Genomic DNA, 16,246 nt, shown 5'->3' with positions numbered 1-16,246 from the left:
CAGCTTAGGAAGGTTGTGGGCTTGGCCCGGGCTCCCCAGTGTTCCTGGGGTCATGCTGTGGGCGGACAGACTTGCAGAACTGAACCAGTGAGAGACCGTCGCAGGGGCAGGAGCTGTAGTTAGATGGGGCTAGGGACCCCTGAGAACCTAGAGACAGCAGGGGCTGCCCCCCCAGGAGGCCGGGGGTCCCTGCGCCCGGCAGATCTTTAGAGAGCCGTCTGGAACAGCCTCTAAACCCTGACTGCAGGGCGCTCCCCCGGCATTCCGACTTGGTCGTCTGGGGATCTGCTGCTTTGGCAGGTGGGCCGGTGGTTCAGGAGGGCAGTGGGGCCAGGGACCGCGGTCCCCTGGGCGGCGTGACTGGGGAGGGGGGCCGGTGTGTGTCAGTTCTCGGGATCTCTAGACTAGCCAGAGGTCACGGCGAGTTCAGTCGGTGGGGGCGATGGGGCGCTCGTTGGCTCGCTTGAGCTCTTGGCGGGAAGATGGGAGTCAAGCGTGAGTAGAGGTGCGGTCACTGGTCGGGGTGCTTACCACTGTCCATTTAGGCCCAGAAGCCACGTGTCGAAGTGAACATTCCACGCCCCAGGAGCGTGTCCTTGTGTGTCTGGGGGCCGGGTACGGCCAAGGGCAGAGCGGAGTCTAGCCGAGGGGGGTGCCTCTGGGAGGCCTCTCCGTGTCCCTGGTCTGCTTGGCCTGAAAGGGTGAGGTTGGGGATGTGACCGAGGAAGGCGGGCCCTGTATCACGTGCAGAGGGGGAGAGCCGGCCTCCGGTGCTGAGTCACTGTGTTTCCCCATCAAGAACCCCTGCACGCCAACGGAGGCCTGGGTCGCCGCGAGTCACAGGGCTCCGTGTCCTCCGCGGGGAGCCTGGACCTGGTAAGTCACCGCCTCCCCCCTCCCAAAGGCCACAGCGGATTCGTGAAATCCGCCTCCGTGTTTGGCCACGCAAAGCCCCCACTCGTGAAGCCGAACAAACGCGGGTGCCGCTGATGTGGGGCCGGGGCTCCTGGGCGCGTGGGGACACGGGGGAGGGCTGCTGCTTGTGCACTAGATTATTTCTGGCTTTATTGCTGACGTCTGTTCTCATCCAGCTCCCGTTGTGTGAGCCCCACTAAGAGCCAACAGAGCTTTCCGTTGGTCTCGCGTGTGACCGTCCCGTCACCTCCTGCCTCCTTGCACCTGTGCTTCTGCTCGCGGGGGCTACCCTGAGGGGACCCCCGCTCCGGCCTCACCCCGGCCCGTGTGGCAGGCTGGCTGCTGGTCGTGACCCTGCTGTCAGTCGGCTGGGGGCACCTGCTGGCCGCCAGCTCTTGTCTCACAGCGGGCGTGGAAAGCCTCCTGGCTTGTGCTCGCAGAGTATCCTCTCCTCTCCAGGGACACTGTGCCACACTTAGAGCTGGGAGGGTTGAGCCAGTGAGCTGCCGCGGGCCAGCAAACCGCCCAAACTCCAGCTTAAGAAACAAAGAACCTTCCTTACTGCGCCTGCATCCGGGGGAAGGGAGTAGCTGGGGCCATTTTATAATCAGCCTACCACCTACGGGCTCCGTTTTCTGAAGCGGTGTCAGGGCCACAGAGATTTTCAGGAGGAGACAGCCACGGGAGAGTGGCGGCCGAGGCAGGCGGCACGGTAGAAGGACACGCGCAGGAGCCGTTGGCGGCCGGGACACGCCATTGACCCGCAGAGACCAGGGGAGACGTCACGGATAGACCTGAGGTCTGCCGCGAGAACAGGGCCACGGGCTGGCCCCTCGTCCACGTCCTGCCCGCTCAGGAGCCCCCACATCCGGGTGTGGGTCCTGGTACCGGGACCGAGTGCTGAGTAGCCATTTCCCGAGCCCCCGACTTAGTCCGTGAATAATGCAGACGATGAAATCACAGACTGCTGTTTCCGAAAGCCTCGGCCCGCAGTGCCCCGGAGCCCGCCTCTCCCCGCCCGACCTCCCCCTTCCGCGCGGGTGTCTCGCTGCCGAGGGCCGGGCAGGCCGGCTGGGGCCACGTCCTCACCCGGGGAGGGTGTCGAGCGTCCTCTGGGCGAAAGGGCCCCCGAGGAGGCCCGGTCCTGTCCCTCACACTGGCCCGGGGCGAGGGGCGATCTGCCAGCCGCTAAAGGAGGGTGGAGCCGAGGCTCCTACTGTGCCCCTCACAGCCCCGCCCCCTGCGCGTCCCGTGCTGAGCGTCGCATAGCGTGTGGGACTGTCAGGACACAACGCCCCTCACTGGCTTCTCTGACCCGATGGCCGGTGTCCGCGGGAGGGGTCGTCACCCCTCGGGTGCGTGTTCCTGCCTGCGAGCCTTTGCCCGCGCTGCCCTGCTCCCTGCCCCGGCCCCGGCCTCGGGCCCCCCGTGCCCTCCACAGTCCACAGTCCACAGTCCAGTCCTCTGGCAGAGGCCTCTGGTCGTGGGGGCTCAGGTGGGAACGGCCAGAAGGATAAGGGGGGGCAGCCGAGGGGCCTCCCAGACCGGGCGGGGCCTCAGGCCCCCCGCGTGCATCTGGCCCGCCTCGTGGGTCCCCAGTGCGACCGTCTGCGAGGCAGGAGCGGCCTCCACAGGGCGGCCCTGTCTGCTTCCAGCGCCGGGGCCAACACAAGCCCCCTGAAAACAACACGCGAAGGGCCCGTCCGGTTCAGAGCCCAGCGGCTCGTTAAGCCCGGCCCTTGTGAGTGGGTCACAGGCCGGGAAGGACGAGAGGCAGCTGCCTTCTCCCGCGTACTTAGCAGCCCCGCCCACTTGGTCGGCTCCTTGGTGCTGGCCGGGTGGGGGGGGCGGGGGGTGGGGTGCTTCCCGGGGTGCCTGTGCACCCGTCGTGACGCTCGTCTCCCGGCTCCCCAGTCGGACGCCTGCAGGACCTCGGTGCCAGAGCGGGACAAGGCGGCCAGGCACTGCAGCGTCCAGCTCCCCGACGGGACGTCCTGCGTGGTGGCGGTCCAGGCGGGGCTGTCCATCAAGGAGGTCCTGGCTGGGCTCTGTGAGCGACACAGCCTCAACGGGGCGGCGGTGGACCTCTTCCTGGTGGGCGGGGACAAGGTACAGGGCGCTGGCCACGGGGTCTGCCCGGGGGCGGGGGTGCCGGCGGGTCTGTCTGTCTGTCTTGCCGGCCAGAGCTGCCTGGGCCCTCCGGTCGCAGGAACGCGTGGCGCTGCCTTAGCTTGTGGGCGGGGCCGCCTTCTCTGAGCGGCCGCGTGGGACGCAGGGGCGCATCCCGGGGGCCTTGGCCCGCCCCCGCTCCGACTCGGGTCTCTGTTCTTTCCACGCGTTGCACAGCCTCTGGTGCTGCACCAAGACAGTAGCATCCTGGAGTCTCGGGACCTGCGGCTGGAAAAGCGGACTTTGTTTCGGTACGAAAAGCGCCGCTGCTGTTCCACGGGGTCTCCCGGGCCACACGTCCGTCTCCGGGGGCGTCCCTGCCAGCCCTGCCTGCGCGGCTGGGAAGGGAAGGCAGGCACCCGCTTTGTGGGGTGGGGCGGGGGGGGTGGGGGTGGCGGTGGCCGCACCGAGTCCCCAGGAGCCCGCAGCCGGTCACTGTCTGTCCTGCCTCACAGGTGTCCCCAGGGGTGGGCAGGCGGGACAGCACAGTGCTGGCCATCCGCCAGGACGGGCCCCCTCTTTGCCCGGGATGACAGCCCACTGAAAACCTCGGAGACGCCCCTCCCGGCTTCCTTCTCGTGCTGAGGGTGCTCCTCGGCCCCAGCCTGGCACGAGCTGCTGAGCCCCGAGGTGCCACGGGTCGCCTGTGGGTGCCACGTCATCCCGTCCTTGAGAAGGAACATCTGAGTGTATATTTGCGGCAGATATGTTCGTGTTCCTCCCCCTCCAACCAGGCTGGATCTGGTCCCGATCAACCGGTCGGTGGGACTCAAGGCCAAGCCCACCAAGCCCGTCACGGAAGTCCTGCGGCCCGTGGTGGCCAAGTACGGCCTGCACCTGAATGAGCTGGTGGCCAGGCTGGTGAGTGACCCGGGGGGCTTGCAGCCGTGTTCCCCACGCGGCATGCCCGGCGCCTGCTTGCTGCCGTGGCTTGCCTCTGGCACTCCTCACACGGGTGTGTGAGCCCTTGCTTGGGGCTGGGGCGGGGGGTGGTGGGAGGGGGTGCGGCGTGCAGGCCTGCCTCTGGAGCTCCCCGTACGTGCGTGTGTGACCTGGGGGCACGCCAAGGCCCTGGGGGGCAGGTGTCCTAGTGAGTGGAAATGCTCCCTGTTTCTTTACACCTTGATGGTTCCCAGGGAGCTCTGGGTGATTAGCTGAGATGTGGTTTGGGTCCAGAGAAACAAAAATGAGAAACCAACCACTAAAAACCCTGGAATCTCCCCACCGTCTGCAGATCTGATGGGCTGGCAGGGAGCCAGGGGCACGGGTACGTCCCGCACCCTGAGCAGCTGCCGGGCTTTGGCAGACGGCCCTGGGTGCGCCCCCCTCGTTTACATTTCCTGAGACCTAAAAATCTGCCGTGTCCAGGCAGGGCCCCTGGGGTATAATGTGAGCAACTGAGGGAGACCGCACGCGGGGACAAAGAAGCCGGAGTGAACCAGGGCAGGGTCCTTTCCCCCTGTGACCAGACGGTTTCGCGGGGGACGTCCTAGGGCAGGAGGCTGGCACTCCCGCCACCCGGTCTGTGCCGAAATCACCGATGTGTTGTGGCGCGTTGTGCCCGCTTACCGTGAAGCGTGGTGGTTAACGGTACAGTGTTTGCCCTGTGTTCTCGCTTCGTAGAAGGAGCTTTATCAGAGCGACCTATGATTTCGAGTATTTTGAGGATTTTAATGGTCTCTGAATTGGGCCCCAGATCGTTCAAGAGCTTTGAAATGAACGAGGGGGCCGTGTTACGTTGTTCACCGGGATCCTGAGGGTAGCCCGGGGCCGCTTCCCCAGCTCGGCAGGGAGGGCCGCCGTCGGAGTCTAGACTGTGCCGGACGGAGAGGGACTTGGACTGGGCGCCACCCGGCCTCCTGCTCTCACTCTGAGATCCTGAGCTGGCGCCTCACTGCTCTCTGCCTCAGTCTCCCTGTCTGTAGAATGGGCCTGTTTGCTGGGTGAGCTGCTTTCTGGCTGCTGAGACCCTCACTGGGAAGAGAGGGTCGGCCGCCTTGGGGCTCCGGCCACGGACAGTTCTTGTGGCATGGCTTGTGACAGATGTGGCCTCGCCAGTGAATAGGGCCACCTAGGCGGGGAACATGGAGAGCGGGGCAGACCCATCAGCCATCGGTCCTTTTCCTCGGGTCTGGCACCAGTCACTCCGACTTGGCATCTGGTCACTTTAATTGTCCTCTCGACCGACGGAACTTAGGAAGGCAAACTGCCAGTTCCGATTCCTTTCTTTGAACAGCGGTGTGGCCTGGGCAGCAGGGTGGTTCCCCGAGGAGAGAAGGGCGGGCCCTGTGGCCACAGCTGAGGGTGCCGCCCGGGACCTCAAGTGGCTCTGCGAGCGGTCGCCTCTGCCTGTCTGCAGAGGAAACAGTTTGCTCTCGCCCTTCGCCCCCCAACCGCCTCTGAGGGTCGGGGAGGCGGGTTTTGACGCTCGCCTCATCAGGTGAGGAGAGGTGTGCGGAGTGGATGCGACGCGTGAGACGCCGGGTCTGTGGACTGAGATGTCCGCCGCGTTCCCCGAGCGCTCTCCCTCCCCCCCACCCCATCCTGGGTCTTGTTCCACGAGCTGTAGGCCAGCAGCCCTGCACACGCACATCCCTCGGGCCGCAGGTGTTCCCCGAAGGCCAGCCACTGCTCGGAACCCGTGTTATCCACGTCGGCAGTGTGTGGCCGGCCCCAGGTCGGTCCCCTGCGTTGCTGGCTGGGCACCTAGCGAGCGCCCTCTGAGGCAGCCCTGCCCAGGTGATAGGGCCTGGGGGCACCTGGCACGTGACTCCAGCAGGCCCGGCACGGCCTTCCCGTCAGCGGCTGGAACACACACAGATGTTCCAAAAAGTTCTGACCCGGGTGAGTCACTCCCTGCACCATCTCTGCTTCTAGAGTGGAGAGAAGGAGCCCCTGGACCTCGGCGCCCCCATATCCAGTCTGGACGGGCAACGGGTCATCTTGGAGGAGAGGGACCCCTCCAGAGGAAAAGGTGAGCGAGGCCCCTGTCCCCGGCCTGCTGGGGTCCCCTTTGCTCTGCCTCCTGAAAGCCCCCAGCCCTGCTACCCCGTGGTCTCATTTAGGGCCTCACAGGGCAGGATCCAACCCCAGCCTGGTCCAGCCCTGACCGCGGGCAGGAGGCCAACAACGGGGACCGCGAGCACGAGGGCCTCGTTCTAGGAGCCACGTGCCTGCTGGCACGGCTGAACGCGTCCTCTCGGCTGTAAGAGGGGCGGGTGACAGGCCTGCCAGGAGCCCCACAGGATGGCTGCGCAGGTCCAACGTGCCCCGTGTCCGGGGCTTTGGCCAGAGTGCTCCCTCCCGGGAGGCCTTGAGGTGCTGGGCCCGAGGGTCACAGGCTGGGTCCCCACAGCCGGGTGCCCAGCCTCGGGGTCAGCAGTCAGTCCTCCACGCTTCGCCCCAACGCCTCAGGGGCCGGCGCTCTCCTCAGAACACCCAGCCCCCACCTAGGCGCAGGGCAGTAGGAAGCATGCCTCCTGGAGAGGGCTTTCCGGAACCGTCTGCTGAGTCCCCGGGCGCAGAGATACTTTGCAAGGAGCTGCCGGACGCGACTCAGGGCTGCGTCTTCCCTTTCCTAGGCTCCCACCCGGCGGGGGGCGTGTTCTGCTCTGAAATGTAGCTGGGCTCACAGGTCTCTGTCCCCCACCCCGGGTGGCCTTCCTGACTGCAGTGTCCTGCTCCTCTCTGCCCCCTGGTGGCGGAGGAGGGATCTTCCGGGCCCACCCTCCGTCCCAGAGAATGCTGCGCTCTTTCCGGGGCCTGGTGGCCAGACGGGGTGGGGTGGGGTGATGGTGGCATTACAGGCGGGTGCACCCAGCGTGTTTGCAAAGCTGCTCTCAGGCAGGAGCGCTGTTATTCCTCTAGGTGATTCCGGGCCAGCGGAGTGGGCTTTGGACCTCTGGTGCCGGCAGAGGCTGGCCTGTAGCCCTGACTTGGGGCAACAACCATGTTTGAAGATAGGTCATAAATGTGAGAATCTTCTGCTGTCTAAAGAATTTTCATGCCAGACAGTACCTGAAACGAGCCTTTCTTTCACCACGTCCAAGAAGTCCCCATAACTGTAGGGTGGAGCCGCCACGCCCCCCCCCCCCCCCCCCCCGTCCCGCCATCTTGCCCCAGACGCGGTGGGTGGGGGACGGTGGTCCCTCGTCCCTTGTTCTGAACCGGCATTTTGGCCTGTGTGTGCATACGAAGTGAAGTATCTTGAATAGCTTTGGCTTCTCGACAGCTTTTTCTCGAAAAGATATAAATGTGATTATGTTTAAACGTTCAGGCGGACTTACAATTCACTGTAATTACAAAGCTTATCTCGTTGTGTTCGGTATCCACAGATAAACAGAAAAGTGCACCAGTCAAACAGAATACAGCTGTAAATTCCAGTTCCAGAAATCACTCGGCTACGGTAATTCCCCTCTGCCCTCGTCCGCCCGGTTTCCTCGCTCCTGGCTGGCGCAGCTCAGGTCGGGCCCCTCACGCCCCTCTGTCTGTCGCCTGTTCGTGCCCACCAGCTCTCTGCTTGGGCCGGCCCCGCACCCCTGCTCCCCTGCAGGTGCCCGGCTCCCCCTGACCCTGGGCCATCGGCTCTCTGTTCCCCTGCGTTGGGGGTGGGGTGTTTTTGTAAACTTCATCATTGCGACTGCTTTTTCCGCAAGGCACGTAAAGCGTGTGTCGACGCGATGTGTCTCAGGGGTCCTTTCTGTCTCTAACTGATGGGTTGTGTGTACTCTGACTTTCCTTCTAATGCAGGGAGAGGAGAGAACACTAGGCAAGTCTAATTCTATTAAAATAAAAGGAGAAAATGGAAAAAATGCTAGGGATCCCCGGCTTTCAAAGAGAGAAGAATCTATTGCAAAGATTGGGAAAAAAAAATATCAGAAAATTAATTTGGACGAAGCAGAGGGTATGTGTACTTTTTAAAACTTCCGTGTTTTCTAGTGAATGCGATGTCAGTTTTCCAGGGCAACCGTTAGAACTTTCTCTGAGTTAGTGACCTCAGAAGGATGCTGTCCTGCCTTACCCCTGCATCAGCCTGTGGCTCTCGACGTAACTCTTCCCTCTTTTCAGACTGAGTATCAGGCCCCTGAGGAGCCAGGGACTGCCCTTGAGGGGCACAGCAAGCGGTCCCCCAGGATTCGTCTGCACCCCTCCCTCCCCACTTGTATGAGGGCTCAGCTAGTGTCAGAGGGCCCCGGCCAGAGTCCCCACCAGCAGGGCGGGTGCCAGGTGGGGAGGAGGCAGCTGGGAGGGCCCTGGGCTCGCTCACCTTGCCGGTCAGAGGCCCTGAGGAAGGCTGTGCCTTAGCCTGTTGGGCTGGATGCCCTGTACTCCCCGGGCCTGCAGGGGAGAGAAAGGGTGGTCCAAGAGACCCTAGGAGAGGTGATCTCTCATGGGAACTTCTTTTTCTTCTGAAAGCCTGTAACAGCAGAATCAAATCTAACAGCTGTTACAGCGGCCTGAAGTTTGATCCAGGGAGGGCCTCCTAGTCAGCTGGGCTCCCAGCTAGCTCCCCCATGAAGGCCAACCTGAGCCTGCTCGCTCCGCCTCCCCCGGCCTCCATTGGCCACCGAGGAGGCAGAAGTAAGACATACGCCTGCTCACTGCTGAGAGTCATTACGATTTGAGATTTTAAACTCCTGGTCATTTTTTGAAAACTAAGAGTGTAATTTAAATGCTGGAGAAAGCTCAGCTTAGACTCTGTCTACTTTGAACGGTAAACTCCAGTGACGGCTGGCGGAGGCCCAGGTAAGAGGGCAGGAGCTCTGGAGGAGGCCAGGGGCAAAGGGCAGGCTGTCCACAGCCTCCCCCCCAGGAAGCTGGGAGACAGACCACCTTCTGCCAGAAGGTGGTGACCCCTCGAGGCCCAGCTTTCACACGCTGCCGTCTTGGGGGGCCGCGGGCTCACTCATGCCTCCGGTGCCCCACCCCCCAATCATCAGGAGGGTCCGGGCTTCCAAGTGTAATCAGAGTGTGGGCGACAAACACATCACCAGAGCCGTCCGCACACAGCATGTCCAGCAGGTGCTTTGGTCTGTTCGGGTCTGGACTTCACACAACTTAGTTTTGGGGAGGGGGCCTCCCCGCAGTTCTGAGGGTGCAGGTGGTGATGGAGGGCGGCGCCCGGTCAGCCCGTGGCCTGGAGTTCAGGGCAGTGGGACAGCCCACGACCAGAGCTTTCCAGACGGTGAACTTTTTGCTGTGCGTGCCCAGCTCTGAACCTCTCTAAGACTGGGTCGCTGTGGGGTTCTTTTCCAATAGAGTTTTTTGAGCTCATTTCCAAAGCTCAGAGCAACAGAGCAGACGACCAGCGCGGGCTGCTAAGGAAGGAGGACCTGGTTCTTCCCGAGTTCCTGCGTCTGCCCCCCGGCCCCTTGGAGCTGGCCCTCCCCCCGCCCGCCGCGGCTAAGGGCCTCGGCAAGAGAAGCTTCACCAGCAACGGCAAGGAAAAGGCTCCCCGGGCCCAGGAGCCGTGGGGGCCCGTCCGAGACTGCCACGAGAGCCCGGGGACGAGCCCCAGCTCGGCCGACAGCCCACCTTTCAGTGCCCCCCAGACCCCCACGCCCCACGCCCAGGAAGCCGAGGCCGGGGGCGTCCAGACCATGGAGGGCGAGCACGTGGCCGACCTGACGCTCACGGGGGAGGGGGACATCAGCAGCCCCAACAGCACTTTATTGCCGCCAACCCCCACCCCGCAGGACTCGGCCGGACCTCCGAGACCAGGTACCTCCAGGTTTGACCCCCCCCCCTCACCTTTGAGTCTCTGCTAGTCCGCTGTCCGCCCGCTGTTGTCCACTCAGTTTCCAATAAAAAAAGAAACAGTTATGGTAAGTCACCCTCTACCCCAGTCCTCTAGCTGATGAGGCGTTCCGGCGTGGCCGCTATCGTCACGGTCCCCGTGGGCCGGCCGCCTCTGCCTTTCCTTTCGGAGCACGTGTGCGTGTGTCCGGGACGGGTCACGGAGGGGCTCAGGGCGAGCGGGCGAGGCCGCGCGATGCTCCGCGAGTGGTGATGCATCTGAGTGGCCCCCGCCTGGACAGACGGCGGCGCTCTCCCGCCAGCCTCCTCCTCGCTCCCGGGTCCCCTGCTGCCTCTGCGCAAGGTCCGGGGAGTTTCTGAAAACGTACGTGCCGTTCTTAAAACGCGCATAGCTGGCGCTTTTGGTGTTTTAGTCTCGAGACTGGAAACCAAATAGCATTTGTCTTGAGCAAGTGGTGAGGCCCCGTGTGATTCGGAAGGGCGTCCAGGTCCTCCGTAGGGAGGGCTGCGCCCGCTCGCCCGACGCCGTGAGACTGCAGCCGTGTCCGGCCCCGCGTGGCCGGGCCGGGGCTCGGGAGTCCTGGGGGTTCCCGGGCCTGGAATGTGCACAGGTGTCCTCCGGACGGATGCTCGAGTTAGCGGGTGTGGAGGTGAGCGATACGGCTGCCCGCGAGCCACGAGTGTGAGGTGTATGAAGCAGGGCTCCTGGCCTTCGGAGCAGCTCCGCCCCGCTCGGAACCGGTGTCCCGACGTGTGTGCATGCGTCACCGGCCCCCGGCCCCCGGCCCTCGTCTCTGTGCTGTAGATGAGGAGCCTTTTCAGTGGACGCTGGGATAGGGCCACTGGTGGCTGTCCTTTCTCCTCTGTGTGCTCCGTGACGCGCGGACACGGGCTGCGGTCGGCTGTTGGGGGTGACACGAATGCCAACCTTTGCTCCGGCCCCTTGCCGACGGCCGTCCGACTTGTACCGCGGGATCAGGGGGCCGGGGAAGCGCTTGTCGTGTGCGTTCTGTAGATATGTACATATCGGGGCGCTTTGGAGGGCACGTGCCACGTGGGCAGGCTCGCCGGGCACCTGCCCACTGACTTCGCACGGACTTCGAACGGACGCCAAACCGGGAGAAGCCCGGTCCCTCCCCGTGTCGCGCCTTCGCACGTCTGCGCGGCGGCTGACTCTCCCTCTCTGCTCTTTGTTCCGAGTCTGTGTTCTTCCAAGAGTAATAAACTCTGGGTCTTGTCATCGGACTGGTTTAAAGCTCTCTTCTTTTTCTCTTGAACGTTTCTTTCCACTTTCAGTGGGTTTGCCTTAGTACAGTGGCTTATAAAGATGTGCCACTCACTCAGGCGATACTCTTGAGCGCCTCCTGTATACCCACAGACACAGCTGTTTAGCGGTGAGCATGGCGAGGGGGCAGTTTGAATGAGGGCCCCTCGGGGCGGGTGCGGGGAGATCCGGCCCCACTCCCCGGCCACACGGTGGCCTGACAGGTAGGGGCCTCCTCTCCCCGAGAGCACCGATGCCATCGGTGGGTAGTTAGGCCTCCCCTGTCTGCCATTACCTCCAGGAGACGAGAGTCGGGCGTCGTGTGGTAGTCAGTCGCCTGGAGCCCGCCGGGCTGGCCGGCCCTGGGTGGGGCTGTGCGCTCCGAGGCTGCCTCGCGGTGTCCCGCCCGCAGGGTTCACCCCGCTGGGGGCGGTTTTCCCACAGAACTACCATCAGCTCGGGAAGTGCATCCGGGCCGGCGCCCTCCGTGCCCCGGACGTGGCCCCCGGGATGTCACAGCTGCCCTGTGCTGGGCGCCTCCGGCCTGTGGAGCCAGGCCTCCCCAGCCCCCCCAGCTCTTGGCTCCGCTGAGACGCGGGCCACGAGGGGTGGTGAAGGGTCTGCGGCCACCCGTGTCTTCCCGGAGCCGATGAGCCTGTCAGCCGGGAGGGGGCCCGGGCCTCCTTCTGTGCGACACGCGCCAACCCAGCTTGACGAGGGCCAGCCTCGTGGGGGCCTCCGAGCTAGGCTGTCCGTGGGCTCTCTGTTCATGAGGATCTCCGGCCCCACGACAGGCCTGCGTCGGGCGCCTCCCTGTCGCGATGGAAGGAAGCCCGCCCCCGAGATTCGTCCGTCAAGTGAGCGGACAGCGTCTCTCGCTAAGCACTGAATTTTCTCAGCTCGGAGGACAGGTTCCGCCTCAAGTCGCTCTCAGATTCTAACAATTGCCGTGACATACTTTTAGCTACACGGTGGCCGCTGTGGATCCGCGCGGGAGACGCAGAGTGTGCTGATGCCCCCGCGGCCCAGGCTCCCCAGCTCACGGCCACATCCAGGCCACCCAGCCGGTCGGCCAGCTGCCAGCCACACACCCCCAGGCAAGGGGGGTGTCCCTCTGAGGACCACACCACCCGCCCACCCTGGTCCACAGTCCCCAGCACCCTTGCACCAAGAGGCTGTCCGCGCCTGCGTGGCCAAAGCATAGAAGTTCAAAAGGACGTGTGCACTGAGAAGGGAGCCCGGTGCAAAGCGCCCCTGCCCTAGGCACAGCCTGAAAATGAAGTCTGTGGTTGCTTTGAGCCTAATTCCCAAAGACGCCCCGGGAGTTCGTGGGCGCCCTTGGGCGCTTCCTGTCCTGCAGAGGACCAGTGGGGGGCTGTGTGTCCTCGGGTCCCAGCAGGAGAGTCAGATTCCAAGTGTAGGCCCTCCGTGGCCGTGCACAGGGTGGTGCCGGCCTCTGGCTGGTGTGAGAAGATGCCCACGTCCACATCCTCACGGAGGGCGTCGGGATGTGCCCTGTGGGGCACCTGCTTCCTAGTCAGCAAAACGATCTGTTGGAGTGAATCTTGGGTGAGAGTGCTCAGAGCCGGCAGGGCACTGGCAGCCCCAGCAGCCCCTCCCCCAGCCCTCCCCCACCCTCAGGCGGTGCTGGACCCTTGGCTGGGGTCCGCTCGTGAGAAGAGGGTCAGTGGCCAGGAACCCCAGGGAACAGGGCTTGACCGTGTGGTATTCGGGAGAGGTCTTTGCGAGGGGACGTGTGGAGCCGCTCCCTGATGGTCTGGGCTGGGAGAAATCTCTCCCTATCTGCCCCCATGTCTGAGTGACGGACGGGCCAGGAGGGCCCCATGCCCCCACCCCTCACCCAGGCATCAGGCGGTCACGGGAGGAGCCCAGGTTTCCTCCTCATCGCTGTCTGGCCGTGCTGGCGTTGGGGGTGTGGGTCAGGGTCCTGGCTGAGCCCCTTCGGGCCCCTTTCAGGAGGCCAGGCTCCCAGGGACCCCACCGGCCAGCTGCCCTTAGCAACTGTGGGGCCCCTCGGTGACCACACGGGCACGGCCAGTGGGGCTACGCACCCCTCCCTGGAAGGGGGCCCTGCTTGGCCATTCTGGCCCGGAGTCTGGGGGGCTCAGGTGTGAGGGGACGCTGCTCAGCGTCTGAGCAGTCTGGGGGGCACAAATGGCTCCCTTGGACACCTTGCTCCACTGTTCCAGTGTCCGGGGTCCCCAAAGGCACACAGCCCTCGGGGGCCCACAGCTTACTTACCAGCAGACACCTGGAGCTCTCGGTCCACCAACACGTAGCCCATCCAGTGGGGGTCGCTGTGGCCCAGTAATGTGGTTTCCATGGGAACGAGCTGAAGAGTTCATCAGAGGCCTTGTGCACTTGCGGGGGGGGGGGGGGGGGCGTGCCCTTGACCTTGGCAATGAAGGTCGCCACAACCCTTGTCGCGGCTGCAGGCTCGGGAGCCTGTCTGCACATAGCTGCTCGGTGGTCGGCCCCTCCCCCTCCCCAGCCGTAGTCCTGATGGGTCACATCTGCTCAGTCCCAGGTGATGTGGAAGCCCTGCCTTACTCCAGCCGTGTCCACGGTAGCCACAGGGAGGCCTGGCATGGCCTGGGATGGTCCCAGGGCCCCCCCACCCCGTCTCACCCTCCCCCCTCCTCCCCCCCCCCCCCCGCCGCCCCGCCCCACCTCTGCGCTTACTCTTTCTGAATGCTCTCTCCAGCAAAAGCCTGTCCCTTCCGTCCGGGTGACCAAGGGATCCCCCACACTGAGCACACCTGCCTCCTGGGGGGGCAGACAGCCCAGTCCTCCCCAGTACAAACTGTGGCGTGCATGGAGGCGACTGGCTTTCTCAGGGATACGTCGGTGCGGGGGGCCTGCCACCAACCTCAGGCCACTAGTCGGAGGGAGCCCTCTGCTGGGGGCCTCGCCAGAACACCCCTTTCCAGGGGAGTATTCTGGCGTTCCGGCCCCGCTCTGGCTGGGGTGGGCCCAAGCAGACCTTCCCCAGCTGGATGCCGGGCGGAAGCCTCCGCAGGCTTCCCAGGGCCGACTGTGTTTGCCCAGCCCCCCACCCCCCCCCAAGCCCCAGCTCAGGCTGTGACAAGTCCGTCGTCCTCCCGGCTGCTGAGGACGAGATGGCCCTGGAACCCCCGCGGTGCAGCCATGCTCGGTGACCAGCCTTTTCTGTGCGTCCTTCCCACCATGCCTGCATAGGTCTGCTCCACGTGACTTCTGGGTCTGAGTGGGAACCACAAGCCGCCAGGGGCCGCCTGGGGTTGGCACAGCCAGAGCACCTACCCGCGGCACCCCCCAAGACCCCATGTCCACGCCTGCACCCCACGTGGCCCCGGGACTGCACGGCCTCCATTCTCCCTGAAGTCATCCCCTCCCCCGACTGCGTGCTGCTACGTGCAGGTGCTCGGTACAGGCTTTTGCTGAATGAAGACCCTTAGACCAGTAACCCCCTCCCCGCCCAGCACATCACGTAGTCCAGTGGGCCTGGGGACCCAGTCAGCCTCTGTGAAAGTGGTGGAACAGGGAGCCCGGGGCCAGCAGAGGGCTGGGAAGGGCCCGGGGCCAAGGTCTCCTCCCTCCCCCCTGAGTTTGCTAGTTCAGCAGCACCCACGCCTCCTCGGGCTGTGGGAGCTTCTGGGGGGCAGCCTCACAGGTGATCCAGAGCACGGGCACCAGAAGTCCCAGCAAAGGCTCTGCAGGACAGAGAGGATTCCTCTTGGCCAGGGAGGGCCATGGGACAGGCAGCTGGGCTTGGGTCCCGAAGGAGAGCTTGGAGGTGGCCGAGGGGTCGAGCCAGGCCTCTGGGTCCGGCCCCACTCTACAGCCCTGTGCCCTGCTGTCCCCGAGAGGAGGGGCCCGGCTCTGCTGTCCCGGTGTCCTCACTCGGAGCCTTGAGAATCAGAACAGACCTGACTCTGGTGGCACAGAGAATGCCAGCGGACAGCGGAGGGGTGGCCCAGGGACGGACGGCCCACGGACGGCACGCGAGGGGCAGGGGAGCTCCCAGCATTCCAGATTGCAGGGGGACCTCCAGCAGGGTCACGCTCGGAGGGGTCAGCCAGGGGGCAGGGTCTCCAGTGCCCTGAGAAAAGGAGGGGTCGGCAGAGCAGCCCGAGTGAGCAGGAGACCAGGTGTTGGGTGTTTGAGGGACACGGGACAGAGGACCTCCATGAGCCTCGCCAAGCGCGGGCCTCGCGCGCGGGGCAGAACCAGGTTCCCTTCAGAAATGGCCGCCGTGTGGCCCTGTGGGGTCCCCACGCTGGCCCTGCCGGGGAAGCCTGCTGCACGGCCCCGGGTCCTGCCCTGAGTCACAGGCCCGGGGCCGCCCCTCCCTCAGGGCGGCAAATCTGAGCAGGGCGGGCTGTCACCCTCCCTGTGACACTCGTGCCCTTGACCTGTGGACCCCCCCCCCCCCCCACTGCCCTGTCTCCAGAACCAGTCACTCCTTCCTCCCCATCCTGAGCCCACTGAGTTGCCCTGGGGCCCGCGGCCAAGACCTGACCGCCACCCCCGAAGCTCCCTGTGTTCCCAGGGGGTCTGTATGGGGCCGGACAGGAGAAGACTGGGCTCCTGAGCCCGTGTGGGGCCACAGGCCCTTTCATGCCCTGGACAGATGCCCACACTGGGGGCAAATGATTAAGGGGGGCAAATCCCTGCCTCTCTGCCCGCCCCCAGTCCCAGGAGAAGAGCAACTTCATCATCCCCGGGCCCCGCAGCCTGGTGCTGGGGCTGTGGGAACGCAGTGACGAGCCGGGACGGGGAGACCCCAGCAGGCCCCGGCAGGGTATCTGTTGAACACCCGAAGGGCTGTGGCGTGTGGACCCTCGGACCTTCTGGAGGGCAGGCTTTTTGGAGCTCCACCGACCCCCCAACTGCTCTGCCACCACTGGACCTGCCTGAACGGGATGGGCCTCGAGCAGCCCTCTGTGGGTCGGGGGTGACCCACGCGGGCCAGGCGCCTGATGCCTGGAGGCCCAGGTGAAAGGCCCTCCTTCCGCCTCCCTGACTTGTCGCTGAGAGGTCGGGCTGGACGCCCTCACGGGGGGGGGTGCGTGCCTCTGCCCGTAGCCCGGACTTGCCCCGGGGTGGGGGGGGGGGCGCGGAGGCGCCTCCAGAGGTGTG

At 64.8% G+C, this 16,246-nt stretch overlaps 1 protein-coding gene across 1 annotated transcript in view; it reads left to right on the top strand.

Annotated features, from left to right (window-relative positions):
• RGS12 (regulator of G protein signaling 12) overlaps positions 1-16,246 on the top strand; it is a 119,586-nt gene that overhangs the window by 101,333 nt on the left and 2,007 nt on the right. The window contains 8 exon segments of the mRNA XM_019453817.2: positions 800-876; positions 2,830-3,024; positions 3,262-3,335; positions 3,819-3,945; positions 5,962-6,058; positions 7,419-7,489; positions 7,834-7,987; positions 9,343-9,804. Coding sequence (XP_019309362.2) covers positions 800-876; positions 2,830-3,024; positions 3,262-3,335; positions 3,819-3,945; positions 5,962-6,058; positions 7,419-7,489; positions 7,834-7,987; positions 9,343-9,804 — 1,257 coding nt within the window.

The sequence above is a fragment of the Panthera pardus genome, unplaced genomic scaffold, assembly GCF_024362965.1.
Source record: "Panthera pardus isolate Hobbes unplaced genomic scaffold, ASM2436296v1 HiC_scaffold_13, whole genome shotgun sequence".
Classification (NCBI taxonomy): Eukaryota; Metazoa; Chordata; class Mammalia; order Carnivora; family Felidae; genus Panthera; species Panthera pardus.
The sequence above is the reverse complement of the archived record's forward strand: the minus strand, read 5'-3'. Positions and strand labels throughout refer to the sequence as shown.